The 18924-nt window shown below is 46.4% G+C and overlaps 1 protein-coding gene across 1 annotated transcript in view; it reads left to right on the top strand.

Annotated features, from left to right (window-relative positions):
* The first annotated feature begins 2078 nt into the window (after positions 1–2078).
* LOC119431752 (putative sodium-dependent multivitamin transporter) overlaps positions 2079–18924 on the top strand; it is a 120246-nt gene continuing 103400 nt past the window's right edge. Inside the window, exons 1-3 of the mRNA XM_049658029.1 lie at positions 2079–2111; positions 8221–8378; positions 16044–16184. Of these exons, the coding sequence (XP_049513986.1) occupies positions 2079–2111; positions 8221–8378; positions 16044–16184 (332 nt within the window). The remainder of the gene's footprint in view (positions 2112–8220; positions 8379–16043; positions 16185–18924) is intronic.

Genomic DNA, 18924 nt, shown 5'->3' with positions numbered 1-18924 from the left:
CACTTTCCCGTGACGTCAAATGGTGACAACCAATAACAGCAAGGCGTTAGCGAAAGTCAGCGTGCCAAGGTTGCCAAGCCTGATCAGCGTTCCCACGACCTTTGCGATAGGACAGCGCATGGTCTTACATCGGAGGCTATAGACTTCAGACTCTGCCCAGGCGGCGCTGCGGAAAAACCCGCCACCAGCGCCCCCATCGCAGCCTTGGCGCAAACTGAGTAGTGCAAAGAGAGATGTCCGCAAAGCGAAGCTGCATAGGCCACAATGGAGCTCCGTCTTTCGGTTGTGTTGAGCCACGGTTTCCCAAAATCGAGGACCTGGAAAGCTTCTTCCGCCCATCCACGCTTCGGAAAGGGAGCAGAGCGAAGTACGTGTACAATGTAAAAGAAGTTTCAGGTGTTATTTCGGCGCGCTGCAACTCGCAAGTACAGCGAGCATCGTACGACGTGTCCGTTCTCTAGCGCCTAAATGTGTTAAATTTGGGTACGTACATAATGTCAAAGCGATCAAGTACATATATGATTAAGTCAGTTAACTATGTAGCTTACGGTCAGTGGTACAAACTCGCTTTAATCAGGGGCGAACGACCCTGGCGACCTCGCCTTTTCAGTTGCGTTCTCGCTTCAGCTCTCGCTTCCTGGGCGTTCGAGAGTGTTATCGCGCATCTTCGAATGTTTTCTTCACGGTTGTCTTCCGTTTGTATTTACTGCAAATGGAGATTTCATTTTCCAAGCCAGCAAACAGCCTGCGAATATAACGAAAGTAAGCTTCCTACAGTGCCTGCGCGAATCATATTCTTGTCTCGCGGGAGCTACAGCACCGCTCAATACCCTTGAATTTTTAGCAGACGCTTAAAACAACACACGCGCACAAATGAATGTAAATAAACGCGGCATTTTTTTTTCTACACACGTGCGTTACTTCGCAATTACTCATCCAGTGCTCCCACAGCAACTTTATTGCTCAGATAAAAAAAAAACGCAGTCAAGAGGGCTCAGTGCATTGCGAAACGTGCGCGTTGTATCGGAAAAGCCGAAACTAGAAATGAGCTCGCGATACCACAATGCCCTAGGACACGATTTTGAATTCATGAAGGAACCAATATGTTTGGTTAAACTGACCTGCCAAATCTCTCCGTCCACTTGCTGAGTCAAGCGGAGGCGGACGTGTGTAAACAGGTATAAATATCGATGGCACAAACGCAGGAGGGTTCACAACTCTGTTTATTCTGTTGCCAACGAGCGGGCAGCTGCAGATTCTTTAGTATTCGCTTGGTTGCCATAGTCCCTCGTCAGGGCTACGCAGCACAATTACATCAGACCAACATTATCACACTCTCTCATGTGAGCGGCTGTGTTGTGGAGAATGCGAGTAATTCGCTTACCCAACACGCGAATGGCCCGTATCAAGCGCTCTCGCCTTTCTCCTTCATACGACCGGGATGGAATTCGGTAAAACTGAACGTTGTTATTCAGTCATTCACGTTCACAGCAATTTACAACGCAACAGTAACGTCGATTGCGGCGTTTCTTCGTAGCGCGCGGAGCTGTCGCGGTTGCCGTCATGCTCGCCATCGTCAACATGAACTTTATGGCAGTTCGGCGGCGCATCCGACTAGCGGAGAAATTCATAGCTCTCATTCTGGGTGTTAATGAACCAAAATTAAGTTAACTCGTTGTTTCGCACTCGCTAGCTGCTTAGGCCACTTAGCAAGGGAGTCGGACTTTGCACTACTCAATTATCACCTCTTCGCACCGGCAGGTGGCGCTACGCGTCTTGCAAAACTCCAGAGTCTGACGTCCCTGTGTAGTCCCTTTTACGGTAACAATTGCTTCCGCGAGGTGGCCGTTGGCACCCCAGAGCGCTCGGCACGTTAGGCGTCGTTCCCACAGTTGCAACACCTCATCCGCTACTGTGCGATACACAAAATGGTATTTAAACGCACTGCCCTTTTTTCGCAGTATTATAAATATCAAGTGAACGTAAATGGCGCATAACATTTTTGAGCAATTATCCTAGCACCACTGTTACATGTCACGTCTTGACTACGAAATACACGTAATCGCCTCATCGAGGCGATGCCAATGGAGCCGCTCAACAAGCTATGCCTGGTGAGTCGCAGGGCCCGTTTGAAAGAGGAAAACTACGGTGAATGCTGACGCAAAGCGTAACACCAATACAATGATACATGCCGACAGTGCAAAACGTCCTGTTGTAGAAACGGACTCTTATCTTGGAAAATTTATAATCGGAAGGTAATTACATATTTAATTTGTACATTTATTACGGGAAATGCAGATAGGCCTGTGCTTCTGGTTTCATGAACCCTATGTAGTTAAGAAAGCTCCTTAAGTATTCCGCGTCCTTTCAAGCTGTCGTAGTTATATCAGCATGTTCGCTCATTTTTTTTAATCATGAATTTGCTCGCTCATTTGTAAAGTAACTTATTTCTGCTTGGGACTAAACATACAAAACACACAGCCACACCCGTTTTACTTGCAAAAAGGGGCTCTTCTTGTAGTAACATCTGTAACATAATTACAAGCTTACCTTGTAACATATTTTACAAGCCAGAACATATTTAAATATTTCAGTATAACTTAACTTTTTTACAATCTGGTAACCTATCAGTAAGAGGATTTTATTATGAGAAATGCAGAGAGATAGGCCTCTGTTTCTGTTTCTGACCAGCAACATTGAGTTGGGAAAAAAAAGGGAACAAAATAAGGATGTGGTATTACGAAAAAAATATTTGTGCAAGTAAATGTTGGCCGTTAAGAAAGCGAGCATACCTGAATGTCCTGAAGTAACTACTGTGTTGTGCTGAATTGTATCATTGATGGCGTGTAATGTCGCTTTCTTACTGTACCAAATAAATAACGTAAACTCAACGATTGTTTCAATTTACAAGTGAGGTCGCACTTACGAGAACACTTCACGGCATGAAGGTTTCTTGCCTAAAATTTAAAACTAAATAGAGCTACAGGGCTTTGCAATTCGCTGGAAACACAAATGGCCTTAATATACCTGCAATTTTGAATATACCCTCAATAGCACAAGAAAATATCTACATGCTCCTGGTAGAAATAAAAGAAAATAGACGGGAATCTTTAAAAATCCTTATGGGTCCCTGGAAGTGTATCTAGGCGTGTTATGCATTGAATTGCTTACAATATTAATAAATAAATCCGCTTATGCAACTCAGTATCACCATAATGCGCATGTGGTATATACTTGAATATAGAAGGCGCTCGTGCATGAAGCCTTCGTTTTTATTATCCTTGCGTGTTTCTTTTTTTTTCTTTTTTTCTCTTTTTTTTACAGTCAACAACTTTTTTTGTCAGTTTCTGGAATTTTTCACTTGTCATTTGGAAAGCGGTGCCATTTTTGAGACTTATACGAGCACTGAAACACAAAAACACGAGCCGTGCACGGCAACTTCACTCGCATTTGTTCTTTCGTTTTTTTTTTCTTCCGCTATAAATTTTTACTCTTACCTACATATAAATTTTAGAGTAGCCCGGTGTTCAGCAACCCGGCTTTGAATAGTGTTTGTGGTAACGAACAGCAAGCGAGAGATTTACGTACTTCTCGAGATTAACACGAACTTGGAAAAGCGAGAAGCCTGATTTCTCGGATCAATATGACATCGTTTTGGGAGGTCATCAAGACAACATACGCGCTGGCTTGGTTCCGCGGGGAAAACATTTCCTTCCATGTTTTGACGTGTTGTTGCAGCGTACAAATACATGATGTCCGATATTATTTGGCAGGCGAGCTTAACTTGAAAGTACTCATTTTCTTACTTCTTTCTTTCAGCAAATATTGGGCGCAGTCAGCATCTACAGCGCGGCAGTTGGAATGTCAACAAGTACGTTTTCTCTCGAATTGAAGCGCGACGTATTTCACGTTACACAGGGCTGTTGCGGCTGCCTGGAGATAGGGCAGTGGTGGCAATCTGGTTTTAGCAATTTCCTAATAATGCAGGCGCATTATTCTATATATAGCCATTATATACCCATTATATGCCCAGTTAATTTTGTTTCAATGCATAAAGCGACGTTTTGTTAGGAACCTAACTGGAATGCCAATGCATTTCTCCGCAAAGTTCGGGAATTAATATCTCGAAACTGGTATCATCCCGAAAATTCATACCAAATGGATACGCCTTGCGAACTCCGCGGCTACAATGTGTACATTGCAATATGGGCCATCAGGTAATTAGTTAAAAACTTAAGTAGTGAATTTGTGTTATTTATTCGACTATGCATTTCAATTTCTTGTGCAAGTAATGTCCGCCTCTTCGAGTAGACCAGCTCATGAACTAGAATTGTGCTATCTGTCACAGGCAACCTTTAGGAATTTTTGAAAGTGTTCGCTGAAACACCCTGTATATATATATATATATATATATATATATATATATATATATATATATATATATATATTGAGAGAGAGAGAGGGATAGAGAGAGATACATAGCTATATCGCTCGCATGCACACGGCAACAATAATGACAGTAGAGCGATAAGATAAAGGGCAGAAATAGATATGCTCATTTCAATAAAGGTATCTGGCGGAATAATTGCAGTCCGTGTGCCAGCCTTTACGGCGGTAATTACTGTAATACGTCTGTGTCCTTTCTTACTTCGCATATACCAAGTGCCCCACTGTCGATAAATCTACTGAAGTTTTATCAGGGGTTCTGCTCATGTACATGTCACAGCCTACTACAATGAAACTCTGAGCGGGAGAAGACCAACCCTTAAATGCCTAAAGTATGTCTGGAAAGAAAAATGGCGAAACACTGTGCTAGTTGGTATGCTTGCAATTCTTTTTGAACATCACTAAAGAACGAGACACAAAGACAGAGAACCGGTCAAACGAAGCGGATTACGAATTATAAAAATAGTGGAGCCTTTTTTTTGAAGTATCATCATAAAGAAATGATTGATTAGTCTTTTGCTAAAAAAGTCCACAATATCAAAAAGTATACTCAGGTGAAGCTGCCTGCAGGTGTGCAAAACAAATCGTGTGTTTGAAAAAAAAATTGCTGCAATCCACAAATTAGTGTTATCATTGCGACACTTGTTTCGTAAAATTGAAAATTTTTTCGAGAGAAGCACGGCGGGCTCAATATTTTTGGGATATCCTTTTCTCCCTCTCAAGTGCTCGAACTTCCCTTGTTCGTGTGCAACGCGGCAATCGGCCTCCTTGGAACAACCTACACGGCGTTGGTAAGTGTTTGCATAACGTTTCACCTATTCTAGGGCAGATATCAAAGTCTTTGTAACTTTCTGTAGTTCCTTCAAAGCACCGAGCAAGTCCGTGCAGTTATTGAGCTCTGTAACGTTTCGTAACCTGCTGACACAATGGATGGCATCCTGTATGGCATGTAACACAGACTTCTATTCTCCGACTTGACACACATGTATTTATACCACCATGTGTCTGCTTCCTTCTTCTGAACCTTTCCCATCGGAGAAAGTTAGTCTTCGGAAGCATCGGACTGAGGTGGCTTGGACACCTGCTGTCACCTGCGCCTTGGGCTATGCAGGTGACAACCCTACAAAGTGTCCCCAAGTGCCCGGCGTCTTTGTCTACGGGGGACATTCGTCATATCTGGTTGCTTTGTCATGACAATAAGGACATTACACAACATGGTTACAGAGGCCAAACTTACGCCGAATCTCCTGGAGGACTTCACCCATTGTACAACGGAGAAGTGCACGAATTCATTACCGCAGTACCTACATCAAACACGTATTCATGCTTTATTTGACGCCTCGTGCTAAATATTTTCTACATCTGCCTTGCCGCAGGTCCACCGAATTAAGAAATTAGGGCGCCCAGCCCTGGGTTTTTTCTGTCGCGCCGTTCGCGCGGTTCAGTTTTATTTAAGCGTTGAATTTCTCGTATTCAAAAAGGCGTGCTTAGTGATGAGAAACACAATTGCCTAACACTGATTTATGTAATTCACGTCAGGACGTGAATTGGAGGCAAATAGAGAAAGCTCTCTAAATATACAAAAGAAAAATCCAGCGCCCTTCCACTAGTGTGAAGATGGAAGCCAGCGAAGCTGTGATTATGGTGGGTCTGCTATGGCGAATATTGCTATAGTGAATTTATATATTGTCCTTATTGACTATATTGAGCGTCTTCAGCATGTTCGTCAAAGAGCAAAGACACCGGCGTCTTCTTTTCAAGTAGTGCGTTTAATGGCCAAGTAGTGCGTTTACTGCACCAAGTCCGCCACATCATCATAGACTAGCGTATGAGCCGCAGCGTTCATAGCCGCGGCACACTGCACGACATCGTCAGGATTTTGACCTAGGAATCCTGGAAGATGTGGTTAAACGAGCGTTCGTCCTATAGCGAGCCCAAAGGGAAACTGCTGATCAATGCGCTAGCGCGATCACTACACCACGAGACAAAGGGGCACAACGAGTGGCTGGACGTGCCGCCGCCAAGTATCGCGACACTTGTGAGAGAGGCATCGGCGGTGGCGAGGGGTATAACAATAGGCCGTCCTTCATCCGTTTTGACACCTGTGCTAAGCCACAGCTGGCAGGAAACCGCCAAGCCCATGGATACCTCACCCAGCACATGGAGCCAAAATTGTTGATCTACTTACGGTCTATGTACTTCCGTTGCCGGACACGAACTCCTGGAACCTAGCCTGTCAGAGCTTCGCTGTAAAAATCCATGTGGCTATGCACTTGCACTGACGAGATAGCAACGTCTTCGAACCGTCTCAGTGGGAAAGCAAGCTAGTTCATCAGAGGCTCGCCTCTCAAAGTTGCGCGTTATCTCGATGTTGGTACCTATTGTTCACCGAGAACTGCCGGTACCTTCGGGAAGAATGACCATTTTGCTATCTTCGCCTCTCGGCGCCGTAACAGATAAACAGCTTAATTGCTTTACCACTTCGACTGCTTATTGGCGCTGTTGCACCGTGCGCGCAAGCGCGTATTGACAGGAATTTTCGTATTTCGCAAGATTTCTTCCTGAGAAAAAAAAATAAACACGCGCTGTGTATTATACTGGAAACAACTCACTTGAGCTGTCTTACGGTTATTTACAACTACCTTATTGACACATTTCAGACCTTGACAAGCGAATCAACTATCAAAACGTTAGCTATTTCTTAGATGATAACTAATTGAATGTCTTGAACAAAAAATTGCTGAAAGGGTTTGAAGAGACTGAAAAGCACGCGATTGCTCTTCTACGTCTAGGATGATCTGTCATTCTTTAAAGATTTTGGCATTATACCTGGGAAACCTGTATATTGGTGCTAATTCTAAGAAATTGTGGAAAACTGTTTTGGTTTGATCCACTGGGCGGGGATTTATAGCAGTGTCAGGACCTTGTAAACTTCGTTGTATACCCTTTCGGCTTGACCTTTCATAGTCCGACCATTGTTCCTCGATTGCCTCCAAGGGGTTCACTTGACATGGCGAACTCGGTCGTGTATACAAGAATACGTGACTCTTCACGTAGGCAACCAACCAGCCTACGTCGTAGATATATCACGTGGACAAATATGTTTACCCAGACAGGATTATTTTACGCTTCCGCCAGCTATCCATCGCTAGATTTCAAATGTTTTTGCACCTTTCCTACCATGCATAGTTGGTGTTATTGAGGCATAAATTCTTTATACGTGTGCTCGAGGTGCGTTCGCGCATCCGTGTGCGTCGTCAAGCTGTCCTGCAATCAACGAGCATGTGCGGCTCACGTGATTAGGTTTAGGAGCTCCCCATAAAGGTGCCGTGCCTTTGTATGCATAAGCGATGCATCCCAGTCGTCACGCCATCATGATCTGCTCGATCAGCACTGCTGTAGCCAGTGCAGCTGTCTAGCGTCCGCTGCTGGTACGAGCGTTATGCACACTTACGTTTGTGTTCTTGCTGAGCACCTGTTTGCATACAACACCATGGTGCGTATACTGGTCTGAGTGAAAGGAACAGTAAAGGTTAAGTTAAACCTAGCCTATCATTGGGCCCTGGTAACACCGCCGGTTCTGCTTCGGTCTGATGTCATGCACCACAGAGGTGAGACGCCAACATTGACAGAGGTGAGACGCCAACATTGAACGTGCCAAAACTTTGATGCCTCTAAATGCAATCTAACCCTCTTCTTGAGGCATTCGACGCTACAGAGAAACCATATGCTAGCCCTTTGCTTCAGCAATTCTTCGGCACGTGATTTCTGCAGGGTGGACTTCGGGGTGTCGTGTGGGCCGACTGCGTCCAAGGCATCGTGCTCTTCGCGGCTCCGCTTGTGATCATCGGCAAGATACTCCACGACTCGGCACATCTGGATGTACCCCTAAGGCCATTGAGTGATTTAGACACAAAGCAGGGATTTTTAAGGTCAGCACGCTACTTTTCTCGCATTCACCAATTTTAGTGGCAATATTTTGTTTACATAATGTTTGTGCTCGTGCCATGCATTAGGTTATGATGTGAAACCCAGAAATGTTTTTAGAAGAGCAAGAATACATATCATTAGCTTATTTTCCACACCACAGTTTTCTAGCAAATCGAAGTATGACGTAATGTGCAAGTAAATGATAACCTTTATTTATTTATTTATTTATTTATTTATTTATTTATTTATTTATTTATTTATTTATTTATTTATTTACAAATACTGTCATCTTGCATAAGCAAGACATAGCAGGAGTGGGCACACAAGTGTTGAAAACAAAGAAAGATTAACACACACAATTGGGAAGTTAGATCAAGAGGCAAATCACTCAAGGAGGCTTCAAGGTTATTCCAAAAGTTCAATGGTGAAAGGGACGAAGGAAAACTTAAAACAATCCAGAAATGGTTTAAGGGGAACAAGGTTCAAGGGGTGGGTCCGCCTGGTACGGGGCGCTGTACAACTTGAGAAAACAGTGGGGGACATATAATGTGGGATTGCTGAATAACTATGTTGTGCAGAAGAATTTAAGAATTTAGGAATTGTTAACAAATGCGAGTCTCACGTGAGCACTTATAAGCTAAACATAGCCCACCCTAATGAAATTAATTTTGGAAGTGACATAGATGAAACAATATTTTGTGCAATCAACTGAAATTAGCAATATAAGAAAGATTCTGGGAGCATAATGGTAAAACAATTTTGTAAAACACGTAGAGATCTCATGGGTATACATGCTGTTTTAGACAACAGAGCCGTATTCAAGTTTGTGGTGCAATATTATTTTTGCAGGATCATTTCACCGCCACTTATGCAAAAATAACAGCAAGAAATGGGGTGCTGATAAAACAATGAAAAGCTTTTATCCCGTCGCGGCGCTCACGAAAAAGAAGCATTTTTAGAAAACCTAAAATTCAACAAATTTGTTGCTTGTCTCATTCTGATTCCTGTTTTTGTTTTATTTAGCCGATGACGCTCCCGATATTTCTTTAATCGTTTTGTAGCATCATAACTGTAAAGAGAGGAATTCACATTCAGATTTGGAAAGCATATTTAGCGCCAGCGGACAAGGACAGAAGGGAGACAGCACCACATTGTGGTGTCACCACCGCATTCTGGTGTCGTCTCCCTTCTACGTACTTGTCCGCTGGCGCTAAATATGCTTTCCAAGTTGGTTTATCAACACGCCCAACAAATGGCAATGCCACATTGGGAGGCCAGAGCAGGTTCTATTTTAACTGGTGTTAGTATATAAATTGCGCCTGTCTTGACATTACTCAAATGACAGCAGTCTGAGCGACACCGAAGTTTTGACAATCAGGAGGCTCACTCCTGACAATCAGGAGTCTTTGGAGCGCATTTGCCAATTATTACCAAAGAATCACTCATTCAGGGCAAGGCAATGTTTGGAAGAATGTCAATATTTATCGTTTTTTTTTTCTAGTGCTAATCTTAACTTCAGAATACACGAGCCACCCTCCGGTTAGTTACCAAGCTTTAGTGTTCTTGCTAAACCATTCCTGTCACCGGGTCCATTGCGTACTTTGATTTGTCCTTCGCCTTTGCGCTCCAAACTTTGCCATATTGAAAAAGATTAAATTCTTTCAGAACCCACCTCATTACGAATGCTCATCATGTTGCGATCAGCATTGCAGTAGTGTAGCGACACACCTTATTATCACCTCCGAAACACCTAATATTTGAAGCTTGAACTTCATCCGGGCTCGATTCTCGTGCTTCCCCTTGGACACATCGGATGATTTAAGGGTGCCACCAGCCCTGGTCTTCCTTGTTGCCTGTCCTTGTCCGGGTGTAAGTTGTTATTCACAATCACATGGAACGCCAATTTGGCCAGTCTCAAACCTTGTTATCACAAAAGAAAGTCACAGGCCTGCATGCCACACGCAGCACAGTCAGCTGTAAGCTGGTGGAGCGGCTCAAGAGTAGCTCCAATTTCGGCAACCCGCGCACCAGGCTCTTCGCGACAGTCTTATCGCCTCTTTTGACGAGAACGATCTGAACTGTCCCCCCGGCGTCGACGGCGAGCTGCGGATTGTAATGCTCTCTGCACAGCAGTCTGCTGAGCCTGATGATGCCTGGTTGTATCCGCGCACGTAGCTCTACGATTCGCTTCTTCAGCAGCGGTTCGTGCCTTGCGAGAAACGCCATAACGTGTACCGAAGAGGTATCCAGAATACGTGGCGCACATCTCACATCGTTATCGCGTAGATTGCGCGCCTCTTCTGAATAGCATCTCGTCTTCTGCGCCTATGTATGATCCCTTCGCAGGCACCTTAACTCGATGGCGCCACCATACTGGCGGAGGCTGGGGATCGCGCTTTTTTTTATTGCGCGCCTCGTCAGAATGGGATCTCGTCGTTTGCGCCTGCGCACGCTACGTTTGCAGGCGCCTTAACTAGATGGCGCCACCATACTGGCGGAGGCTCGGATCTCCTGCGCCTGCGTTTACAGAGCATTTTTCCGGTGCCCGATAGCAAGCGCTTGCGTGGCTCTGTGGTAGAGTATCTGGCTGCCGCGCAGCGGGCTCGGGTTCGATCCCGGCGGGAACCGGGCACTTCGCATTTCCAGTGATAGCGGTTACGGTCGCCGGACGCCGTCGGCGGAGGCGGCGGCGAACACCATCGTGAACCGAAACGGCTATTGGAATGAGCCTATAACAGCTTACGCTGTAAAATGTTCGTGCGTGGCCTTCAAGATGCGCGGTGTCCGGTGCTTGCGAAGGTCGAGAACTGTTCCTTTGCTAAGAGCTAGCATTCGTGGTGGAGCGCGCCAAAGCGTTGGACGCTGTACACGAGGAAACCGTGTGACCCTTGTTGGAGGCCGCTCAGCAACGGCGAAATTTTAAATGATCTTTTTATACAGTGTGGCACGAACACACTATGTGGGACTGACCGACAATGAGCGCATACAAGTGGCACGTACCATGTGGGGCATACCTAGTTGAACTACCCACTGGTCCACCTTGTCCATTTGGGCACAGACCCACTTGCACGAGTTCTCACGTGCAGGGAGTTAGACATATCGCAAAGTGGGTACTAAGGCGATAACCAATTTTTGTCCGCTTGAGGCGTTTTGAACCTATCTATCTATGTATCTACATGTCTATCTATCTATCCGTCTGTCTATCTGTCTATCTGTATATGTATCTGTCTATCTATTATCTTACGTCGACCCAGTGGGCCAAGTTTAATCCAAGTTTGAGTCACTTGGTATGTGCTCGCAGTCCTGATGCTGTCGTATTCGTTATATCGCCGTCATCCCAGCTTTGTCATCTAACTCTTGTCATGCCGTCGTCGTCACGCCTTTGTCGTCATGCAGTCGTTAGGCATTTGTTGTCATATACCATCGTTGTGATGCCCTCGTGGTTGTTCTATAGGAGTCACTCCCGCTTCGGTCATCCGGCTCTATGCATGCGCTGATCGTCACGCCATCGTTGTCGCGCACGCATTGTCATCTCATTGTCCTGATACTGCTATGCCATCGTCGGCACTGCATCGTCGTTATACAATAGTCATTAAACATTTCTTGTCATACCGTCGCCGTGATGTCGCCGTTCCATAATCACCACTCTAGTTTCTTTATCACATTCTCGTCAGGCCATCATCGTCACACAGTTGTCATACAAATATATTGTCATCGTCCGGCGGTCGTTTTACAACCGTCATTACTGCAAGTACGTCAAACCGTGTTTCTAAGACCTCGTCGTCATATGTGCGAGTGAAAGGGCGCGAGGGACGCGCGCTTTCACGGGGAGCGAACGCATGGCGGAGAGCAAACGCGCGTACTGCGCCGTGCTCCCTGAAGGGCTGCAGAATTAAGCGTCTCTTTCCTCTTTTAGCATCACCGCATATATAGAGCAAACGCGACTTCTTCTGTTGCGCGAAAGGCCGTGGGGGGACGGGAGGGAGGGAGGGGAGGCCATCTTTAGCTGCGGCACCATATGCCAAATTATATAAAACTTGGAGGATGCTTAAGCTTCACCTTTAAGAGTAGAACGCGATAGCGTTATCGGGACCCGTTCCCATTGCATCGTTCGCATACGGCAAGTAGGCTTCATTCACTGCAGCACTGAACGTGGGAAAGCCAGCTTACAAAGACCAAGCATACACTGATCCCCTTAAACTGAGCTTCTCTTTTAAACTGCAATGCATTACTGGAAAGACGGTTTTCCAGGGACAATATAAGTGGCATCATATTAAAATGTGAAGGCCCTAGCACCTTTTTTTACTATTATAATAATTGTTTGCAATTGCCCCGACGCGAGCAGGTCTGGTAGAAGTGCTTGAGTTTCCTCGTAGCAGAATTAGGTTTTCTCGTACATTGAAATTACAATCCGACGCCGATTGGTAAACAATTCGACGGCGAATCCGACGCCAAGTGGTAAAGTTGTACTTTACCATTTTTCTGGCGGATTTCACTGTGAGAAATTCAATTTTTGTTCACCAAAACCTTGCACCACGTGGAGGGTCTGCGCGGTTGATGTGGTAGGATTATTTTCTCCGCCACCCGCGTCCACACGCCGGTTGCCGACGCCGGATTTTCTGTGACACGGGGCCCTAAACGCTATCACATTAAAAAATGACACCATCTTCCCGTAGGGGAACCCTTAGTAGTAGGCCAAGCAGCATGGGGTCGACTCAAGTTCCCATTAGTTTTCAGTTCGTCGTTTCCGTTAGATTGAGATACGCAGCTACCGTTATATTTACTATGCGTTGCGGGAGGAGAATGAGAGGAGCGGAGCGGGCGTCATTATATCGCGAGCTACAGTAGCGCCCCCCCCCCCCCCCCCAGCGGAGTATGCAGCTCCTACCGTCGCGCCTCTAACCTAAGCTGCTTCGCATTATCGCGCGCGGAGCCGCAGGTGTTTCCATTCGTTGCGCAATCCGGAGAGGAGAGGAGCGTCGGAGAGGAGAGGGGAATGCCGAGAGGAGAGGAGATGAGACAAGGAGAGGAGAGGAGGGGGATGAGGATGCCCATGAATGCAGAGAGGGGAGGAGATAAGACAAGGAGAGGAGGGGAGGAGGATGCACACGCGCAGTAGGGGTGTGGACGCTGCACGGCGTATGGATGGATGGAGGGAGGGAGTGACATAACACTGACCATAAGATGCTTCGCATCTAAAACGCTGCGAGGCGAGAAGGTGGTAAAGACTTCCGACGCTGCTCGACGAGTGTCCCGTTCTGATCTCGTCGAAAACCTCCGAGCCCCCCCCCCAGAGGCACCGGCAACAGTCAAGCCCGACCCTCATGGAATGAACGTCCCCGACGATGTTCGCGCGTCAAAAATGTAGCGAGACGCAGCCGCCGTGTTTTCGCCTCACCGCCCCCCATGCGACGATCCAGCGGCGAACGCCGCCGAGCCGCTATCAATGTGGCCAGCCGTGAAGCAGGAGATTACTGTTTTTTTAATGTAACCCACAGTAAGGTTTAGCATGTTGCGACACTTAATAACGTCATAACTTGGTGTTCTTTTTAATTTTTCTTGAGTTATTCCTTCCACATTTTACGCTTGGCTATTCGCAACCTCCAGAAAGCGCAGAAACAGCTTGGCTCTGCCAACATTGTGCCCATGCGGATACAGTGGGTAGTGTCATTAGACAGTTTAAGTTTAACGTAAGCGTAATAGCGGGGTTAAGGGAAATAGCGTTACCGTTCCGCAAACGAACTTTGGACAAAGAGAGTTTATAGCGTGATAGCGTAGTTGACGTGCGGGACGCTATTCCATTACGCTTTGAATTTCGCATGCATAGGGCACCTAAGTAATTCTATGTGTGTGTGCGTCCGGAAAGTGCGAGAGGCAGCGCAATGGAATCCAGGAGCGCGTTGTATTTTTACTTCCCATGTCCACTGATCTGCAGCGAAACAGACAAGAAGTACAAGCTGTCTACGATAGCCTCCGGAATTTTCCCATCTCAGAGGCCATACGCCATCGTCGCGCCTATCTCCCAACTTTACCGACAGATAGCGCTCGCATCTCAAAGAAAATTTCTCTCGCTAGGCTTAGGCGCGTTCGAAACGAAAAGCGATCTCGAAAATTCCTCAAGATTAGCCATAACACTCTCTCGTCGAAGCGGCATGAGACTAAGCAAAAGCCGTTTGCGCAGTCATTTGCTACGAACGAAGTGAATTCTACAAAAACAACGCCAAATTCAGTTCGAAGCGGGCGACCGGGACCGCCGCCATGTTTTACGTAAACTCAATCCCATGATGACACGGGCGGAAGTGCTGCTTCCTGATTGGATCCGGCTTGTCGCCGCGCGCTGAACGCTTCCGGCGGCGGGCGAAAATATCTATCCCCTCCAAGTCAGTGGCGCGCGTCCTGATGTTTGACGCCGGCCGACGAGTGGCCGCCGTCGGACGAAGTTCGCCGTTTGGACGCCGGAAATTCGTTCTATGAGGGTCGGGCTACCAACGCCGCGCGCTTTCGGTGTGAACGCGGGCAAAACGCCGAAGGCGTCGACAGCAGTTCTGCGCGTTGCTGGTGCTGCTGCATGTCCAAGTTTACACAGCGGATAAAACTGCTATCCTTACTCCGTATAGCTCTCTACTAATTCGCTGTCGCAAGTGATGCTTCGCCTTTTGGCTCAAACTGCGACAATTTTTTTTTTTGTTGTCACTTCACCGTCTTCATGTCGTCGTGCTCAGTGGCAATTGTGGGAAGCAACTGGCTACAAAATCGAGCCGATACGTGATGACGTTGTATGTCGCATATAGACGAAGCAATGGAAGTCTCAGAAATACAACTACAAATATATGAAGTAAGCATGACTTCACCAACACAGTGTGTCGCTACATTACTTGAAAGATAATTGCTGTACCGTCGACAGTCATCGAGAGATGAGTTCTGCCGTAATATTTTCCCCAAAATAATTATCATTGCGTTAACAGTGTAGGTCCTTTGAAACAAAATATTATAGGGGAACGGTGCGCAAAATATCTAACGAAACGTACCCCGCTCGTCTAAACCATACCCAGCACTTCTACATATTGCCTCTTTCGCACTTTGTTGAAATTCCCCGCTATATATTACCGTAAACCAAAAGGCAGCATTTTCAAAAATTATACTTGGAAATAGCTCTTGAGTATCAACAAGGTTGAGTTAGCCACGTGAAGAGGTTATTTCTATCTAATAACATAAGCATTTAAGACCCTTAGTCGGCAATTAGCGCTGCGTTATAGCAGTGTTCGTGTCTTTATCAAACTCGGGGTGTCATGGTGACACTCGTTTGAAGATATCCGTTCCCAAAGTGTGCGACAATATACATTGGATAGTGCACTTCAATTTAAAACAGCGTTTTGTTAAAAAAAAGGGTATGCGGAACTAGAGTAACTTTTAACCGCCAGTTTAACGGCAAATATATCTAACCCAGTGCCAAACAAACCCACTAATGAAGCGACAAATGAAGCGACAGACGAGCAGACGCGCGCACATCCGTTGAGGCGTGCAACTAAGAAGCACAAGTGTGCACGAAAGCTTCGATTTCGTTAAATACAGTGGAAAGAAAGAAGCGTGCTATCATTCGCGAGTGACAATGTATACGGACAGTGGCTATCATCCATGCTTGATTTGCTCCTCCACTATTTCATCAGATTGGAAGCGGACGTGAGCAACGACGAGACCGTGTGGGCGTACGTGGTGGGCAGTGTTCCTTTCCACTTGGTGCGTGAAGGCATGGACCAGATGGTAGCCCAAAGGTTCCTGGCAGCCAGAAGCATTCACAGCGCCCGCAGGTCAGCGCCTCGTTTCTTAGTCTATAGAATTGTACGGTTCGCACGAATGGTCCAACATTTAAGGCGTGCATGCCTTATGAGATGAGCCTTTAGGAGTCAGTGCTGATACTGTGCAAATATATTTGATTTTTATTCATTATTTCTTCACAAACACACATACACATATTATGTATATACATACAGAGTGGAATGCTGAGCAGGAAACCTAACTGCCTTTTCCACAGTGGCAGCCTCCGGGTGCAGACTAAGCCGTGAAGGTGCATGGCTTCATACGCTTCTTTCTTCTGGCAAAACGAAAAGTAAAAGATATCGGGTTCGCACGACGGAAGATTCACCGGTGAAAGCATGTGGTAATCAATAACAGTCAATTTTAGGTTCACCGTCATTTACGGTCCACTCTCTTCATATTTCACGAGCCGAAGCCCTGCGGGAAATTGCGCTGACTTCGAACTTTTGATTAGCATGTCACAGGGTGTCTACAAGAGATGCCGGCTACACAGAGTCACATTGGCTGCAAAGCGACAAAGAAAGCAAAGTAGTGCGCCGTCACCTTTCGCTTCATCGGCTCAGCACCGACGTGAGCATTCCTCGGCCATTGTGTGTGTGTTGTGCGCCCCCGCAATAGCATTCCCGCTCAGCAACAGTCTGGAAAGTGTTGCCTACATGACCTTCAGCGTGGTGGGCTTTAACCGCTAAATTAAACCGCTTTAACGTCGTTTGTAATATGGAGCTATTTCGAAGGCAGTGGCGTAGGTGATACCAGTGCACTATTTGTTATTGCAGGGATGCTGATGCGATCGCGTATACAAATGAAAACGGCCTTTAGAGTTTTTTCAAAGAGAGCGATGGAGGTAGAAGAACGCAGCGGGAGTGTCACGTGGCAAGGCGACAGGTGGTGGCTGCGCGAATGAATTAAAAGCGCGCTGAAGTGCGCAATGCGATACCCTACATTGAAAGTTTCAACATCGGAGCTGTTAAAGGTGGAGTTCGATCCCTACGAAGCAACGATGTTCGCAGTTCGGAGCGAAGTAGAGATAATGTATAATAAGGAGAGGAGGATCAGACAGAGAAAGAAAGAGAGACAGACAGACATAGAGCAAGAGAAATAAAGAAAACTAAAGAAACGTTCTTGGCGAGGCAGGATTCGAGCCCGGGTACCCACGGTCCGAAGGCGAGCGTCATAACCACTAGACGATTCACCTACGCTTGCAGAACATCCATTTGTGCGAACCATATGATTGCGTTGTACCGACGATTGTAACACAACTTGCTATGAGCGAGAGAAAGAGAAACACAGGGAGAGAAACACAGATATAGACAGAGAGGGATAAAGAAAGAAAGTGGAAAAGGGAACGAGAGAGAGGTGGGATTTGAACCCGGATACTCACGGTCCGAAGGCTAGCCTCATGCACACTACGATGTACACCAACGCTTGAGGAGCAGATTTCACAAGCGTGAAAGTGGCTTAATTTTTTCTAATAAAGTACTCACAGTGGATAATGAATTAAAAAGTTCGGCAGGTGTTACAGTCTTGTAACACATAAAGCTGAAAGCCCGCTGCGCACTTACTAATACATGAAGTTACACAGTCGGGGTTAAACTTCTTCGTAAGACATATTGGTAATGCATTAAGTTATAGAATCGGGGCTAGACTTCTTGCAAGACATAACGAGCCGCAGTGGGAAGTACATGTGCGGAACTAAGGCGACCTCCTGAATGCCACATATGAACGCTTAACGCAGTACCTAAAGTGCCACATTTGGGTGCACACACACGGTTCTGGCTTCCCTTTAGTAAGCCAGAACCATTGAGAAGCCGTGGATTCAGGGAAGCGTGCTCGTCTCGCACCCCCGGAGGCCCGGGTTCGATTCCCACCCAGACCGAAATGTACCGACTTTTCTCTTGGAAGCCACTACTTTACTTTGTTTGCAGGAACCTCCCTGATAAATGTGACGTAAGTCAGGGCAGTTTCTGAAGCGTCGGCCATTTTTCGCCACGGCGCAGTTTCGCCAAGGGCACCTCCAACATAGACACCTAAGGCTTTGGGCTTCACAATTAAGAGGCGCCGATGTTGACACCTATGAAATTGGTTAAATGCGAGAGTTGGCCCTTGGGCTTAAATCCGGTGGTTCTTTTAAAGAGAGGCTTTATTTTCCTCTTCCATTGCCTCTCCCACAGCTGCTGCCGCTGCTACTGCGGCTCACCGTCTTGCGGAATAGAATTGTTACTATTGATATTCAGTCTTCCACAACATGGCGGTATAAGACAGGGTGCAAACATGCACCAGACATAGTACGAAATAAGGCCAACCACGGTAGCGGTCGTAGTGCGAGTAAACACCACGCTGAGTGCGAAAAAGCGCGGGTCCTGCTACCCGACCTAGTGTGAACGAAAACCGGCTATAATATGAAATAGGGCGGCCTGATTGGACGGTGTCGAACTTTGGGGAAACAGATACTGGCATAAGCGCGAATTAAGGCGGCCCACGGTGCGTGGAGCACGCAAACGGAGCGCCAAGTCACATTTCTCTCAAACGCTCTCTTCACAACAGAGGTCGTGATCTTCACCCTTTTCTCTGTGCTTTATTTCGTAATAAAGCACATTCGCACACGTGTCTACCATTGGTCGCTGCAGTCGGCTACAACGTGGCCGCCGCTGGGGGCCGCTACGAGTCCACTGGCTAAGCGCACGGCGGCTCGCTGAAGACAACCTCATTTGGCTTACCTTTAGCGCGTCATAG

This window comes from Dermacentor silvarum, chromosome 10, assembly GCF_013339745.2.
Source record: "Dermacentor silvarum isolate Dsil-2018 chromosome 10, BIME_Dsil_1.4, whole genome shotgun sequence".
Taxonomy (NCBI): domain Eukaryota; kingdom Metazoa; phylum Arthropoda; class Arachnida; order Ixodida; family Ixodidae; genus Dermacentor; species Dermacentor silvarum.
This window is presented reverse-complemented; position numbering and strand designations above follow the sequence as displayed.